At 32.9% G+C, this 4700-nt stretch overlaps 1 protein-coding gene across 1 annotated transcript; it reads left to right on the forward strand.

The window, feature by feature from the left end:
- Nucleotides 1-486: 486 nt before the first annotated feature.
- LOC105231900 (uncharacterized) lies at nt 487-1699 on the forward strand. The gene is made up of 3 exons (XM_011213410.3): nt 487-803; nt 882-1188; nt 1268-1699. The coding sequence occupies exons 1-3, from the start codon at nt 673-675 to the stop codon at nt 1436-1438; spliced, it is 609 nt and encodes a 202-aa protein (XP_011211712.1). The 5' UTR covers nt 487-672; the 3' UTR covers nt 1439-1699.
- Nucleotides 1700-4700: the final 3001 nt, after the last annotated feature.

The raw sequence follows: 4700 nt of genomic DNA on the forward strand, positions 1-4700 counted from the left end.
CATAAAGCGTCTTTGAAGCTCTCAACTTTACGTCATCCTGGATTTTACCATATCCCTAGGTATCTGGATCTTACCATACCGTAAGGCATTCTGACATTGAGTGACTATTTTCCTCCGTGAAGCTGAAGGTCAGTTAATATGAAAAGTTTTAAATTAATGTAAAAGAGGGCTTAAGTTGTGGACTTAGAGCGAGCTTACCATCTTAGCAAAAACTAAAATATTATTATCGGTAAAAAAAACTTCATAATGGAAACTGTAGAGGACTCTTAAGCCATAAAACCTACTTTGAAGTAAATAAAGGTATCCAAACTGTTAGCTTAAGTTATTTTAAATTTACTTTCATTTGGGGAGAGTGACCTATCAGGACTTGTTTCCATGTTGCTTCCAACTCTGAATCATATCAAGTAAGCATAATTTTTAAGAAAATACACTCCTTTTTAGCAGAAAAATTTTGTAATTTACAATTTTTCTTTCTTTTTTAGAACTAAGAAAATAATTTAAAACTGATGGTTACCCGAGTGTTATTTTTCACACAATTTCGTAAGTTCAACCGAAATTTGAAAAAAATTCAATTCAGTTACGCTTCAAATAGCTTCGAAAACCTCAATTTATATTGCATTAATAAAACCATTAATCATTAACAACAAAATAATTAAAGAATTGCATAGCAATATGTCATGCTTGTGCCAATATTTTGTGACATCGAAAAATCGCAAGTTTATAGGTCACAGCACGGATGGCAGTGACCTCTCGGTGTTTACCCAAAATCCACTCGCACTAACGAAGGAGGAGTCCAAGCGAGAGTAAGTAGCTGATAATTTACTTATGCGCTAATGCCTGAGCTTTCATCAACGAATACTTCTTCATGCAAAATTCATCAGTGAAGTCACCAAATTGAACGAAGAAGTTTCTGCAACCGAATTAGCAGCGGCCAAGGCGGAAATTTGGGTACTCAAAAAGCATCTCAGCGAAGCACAAATCTCTGTAGAGAACTTGGAAAATCTTGTACGCACCATTATACTCAAACAGAATGAATTGTTGGGCGAAATGTACGAATTGAAAAACCAGAATTATGAGTTGCAAGAGGAATGTCGCATGCAACGTGACTATCAAATGATGGAACGAAATGCTATGATGCGTGAAATGCATGAGATCAAAACATTGCTTGGCGATCGCACACGACTACTGGTATGATATACTTTCTCATATATACATATATTTATTTGTGATATTTCGAATATTACAAAATATTCCATGTTCTTATTAGGAGGACACAGTCGCACGCAATTCAGAGTTGACCTCTGCTCTGCAGGATGCTAACGAAAAAATCTATATGATGGGCATGAAGTTCTTGAAATTGAAAGCGTCGCGTTCGAAACACGTAAATGCCGCACAGACTACATCGGGTAGTAATACTGAACGTTCGAATTCTGGTTGATATACTGGAATTTTGTATACTATACATACTATATATGAATTAGTTGAATGACAGCACTTCGCTTCAAATTGTCCGTTGTTGCACAAATGTTTATTTTACTATGTCTTTATATTTTAATGAATATTTTTGAAAAAAACAGGCTATAGTATACATTTATACATGAATCTACATATATACATTTTTATACCCCGAAGGGGGAATATTAAATTTGCCACGAAATTTATAAGACCCAGAAGTAAATATTTACATATGGGTAGTCGAAAAAGTCGTTTCGTATTTTGTCAATATGTAGATGTCGTTGCAGTCGTATATCTGCAGTTCTAACAATCACATTGTGTTATACCATATAATGTTGGAAAGCTGAGATTTTAAGCTTCATTTAACCCAAAAAATTAAATTCGGGGAAATTGAAAAAAAGTTACAGCTGTTCAAAAATGAGTGAAAATAATGAAGAAATTCGCTTTATTTTTAGATTTTTTTTTATAAAAAAGGGAAGAATGTCACGCAAGACACCAAGAAATTTGAGAAGTTTACGGAGAAGAAGCTGTATCAGTTCGTGTAGCACAACTATGGTTTGTTCGCTTCCGTTCTGGAAATTTTGAAATTTCGATTTACACTTATGAATATTTTACACTGATGGATAATGTCCCTAGCGGAAAAATAAGTTGAAGTTTGACTACGAAAAAGACTTTTTCGACCACCCAATAGCGGAGTCGATTTAGCCATATCCGTCTGCCCATCCGTCTATACGCGAAGTCCCTCAATTTTTAATTCTATTTCTTCCTAAGAAGCTACTAATTTGTAGGAACCGCCGTTATCGGATACAAACTGAACGTTCGGAATTAAATTCCTGTATGGAAAACTTTTTTATATGACGAAACTTAGTATGGATTATAAATTAAGGGAATGCTAGAATATTTGAAGAAGTTCAACAAACCGAACGATCAAAATCAAGGTATTTATTTGTGAAGAGTATTCTAGCTTCGGTCCAATCGAAGTTGAGTTGATTGGCATAAAATAAGGCACACACGAAGTTTACCATTTGATCAAATCTGACCTAGATTGACTAAAATACAGACTATATTTTCAATAGGCAATGATCTAATTTTCCATACACTTTTTATAAATCTGGGCTGGGAAAACCTTCAGTACGTTCAGCGAATTCTGGTTCGGCTCAACGCCATTCCCTAGATTGTTATAGAGTTTTTCGACTACCCCCTACGTCGTATTTACCATATAAATATGATACGTTTGATGAATGTATGATTTTTAGCTACATTATAAGGCACATATTTTTGAAGTCGTTTTTGCAAAAAAAATCTGGTTTTTGGTCATGCGTCCGGCGTTGGTAGATTTTATTCTAAAAAACGTAAACCAAAGAGTCGATCCAAACGATATGTTGAGATGCTATTTTATTTCTCCGACAATTTCTTTTAAATTTTTCGTTGTTATCGTCATTAACAGAGCTGGATGGATAATTCGAAAGCCTTAAATTTATTTATAAATGTGAAGGCATATAAACAATAACACAACTTTGTTAAAATCATTTAACTCCAAGCAATTCCAAGCTACCAAAAGTTTCATTAACTTCAAAATGCTAGTGAAAAGAGAGCAGCGCTGTCGACAGCTGATCGCTATACCTTGTCTTAATTGGAAGATTTCTTCTATGGAATATTACAATTGGTTTTAAGAAAACTCACCGTTTTTTCAAGATTATGCTGAAACCTGCATCATGAAGTAACAATATTTCACCCTACCAACAAAAATGCATTCAAAAAGAAGGAAATTAATGTCAGTGAATTTCCTTCTTTGCTTGCACAGAGCACTCACACTCTCCGCAGTAGCCACTTTCGGGTAATTACTTTAATAAAACTCTGAACATTATGAATATGCACTTTCGGATAATTACTTTAATAAAACACTAAACATTATGAATATATTATTCAATTTGCTCTTTGAACATCACTAATAATAAAATATTCGCAATCTGTGACTGAGAATAACAGATGACAGGAAGATGACGAAGACAGGAAAGCGCATTAAAAAAGTGATGCCACATCCGTTCACAGTTAATTAAATAATAAGGCGAACAGACTCAAAGAAAATGGCAAAACAATGTCTGTATGCTACTTAAACTACCAATATTTAGTTTTCTTTCAAATATTGTAGTTAGATATATATTCTTTTTATAAGATTACTTGATTACAAGTATTTAACATTCAGGTGTTGAATTTGCAGTAATACCAAAAAACATTCATTGAGATATGAATTTTATAATTCGTTGTATTTTTCCTAAATAATGCTTTAAGTTATAATAAATTACATTCTCCGGCTGATTTTATGTTAAATAATTGTTAAATATTATGATATTTAAATCGCATAGTGTGTACCCAATGTTAGTTTTATTCTCATTTTCTCTTTTTGGCATACTGGCAACTCCATTCTTTCCATTGCATTCTCCAATTTCCGCCGCCATTTCAAACGTCGCGCATTTGCTTCCGATTCGCTTATGATAAATTTTGTGTAAATTGTGAATTTATTAAAGAAAATTGAAATAAACTAGTGATTTTATTAAATAAAAACAATAGCTAAATGATTTTAGTCAAAAATATGCCAAATATTTGCACATTCAGTGTTTTGCAAACTTCTGCAAGCGAATTAAACAAATTGCTGTTGCTTCGGGCATAGAAGCACTTTGTACAAATAATTTCGTGCGTGGGAAAGTGTTATTATTATGAAGCTGTCAATATTGCATAATTGTGCTTCGGGGAATGAATTTCAATTTTGAATTCAAAAGGTATTTGAAATTCTTTAAATATTTTAATACGATTAAAATTGTGTATACGTAATCAACACACGGCAACAAGTAGTGATTATCGCTTGCTTGTTGTAAATTTTGTAGTTGTACATATGCTATACGGTGTTTTGACTGCTATAATTATGGTTTACCATATTTACACGCATAAGCTTTGGTGATCTTTGATAGCTTGTATTTGAGTTATAGCAGAGAATGTGAATGGTTTATGGGCACCAGAATTATGGTTAAACAGTTACGGAGGCTATGTGAAAACAGCATGCATGATATTTTTACATTTTACAATTGATATTTTAGTAGCTAGTAACTTATTAATTCTTAACTAATATATCCTCAAAGGTACATATGGGTATATTCCATGTATGCAGATATGTTATGTATATACTTGTACATATATTTTTTGTAAAAATTTAAATCCTCGTGAAGAACTATCTTAGTCGTTGTTCT

The sequence above is a fragment of the Bactrocera dorsalis genome, chromosome 2 (assembly GCF_023373825.1).
Source record: "Bactrocera dorsalis isolate Fly_Bdor chromosome 2, ASM2337382v1, whole genome shotgun sequence".
Classification (NCBI taxonomy): Eukaryota; Metazoa; Arthropoda; class Insecta; order Diptera; family Tephritidae; genus Bactrocera; species Bactrocera dorsalis.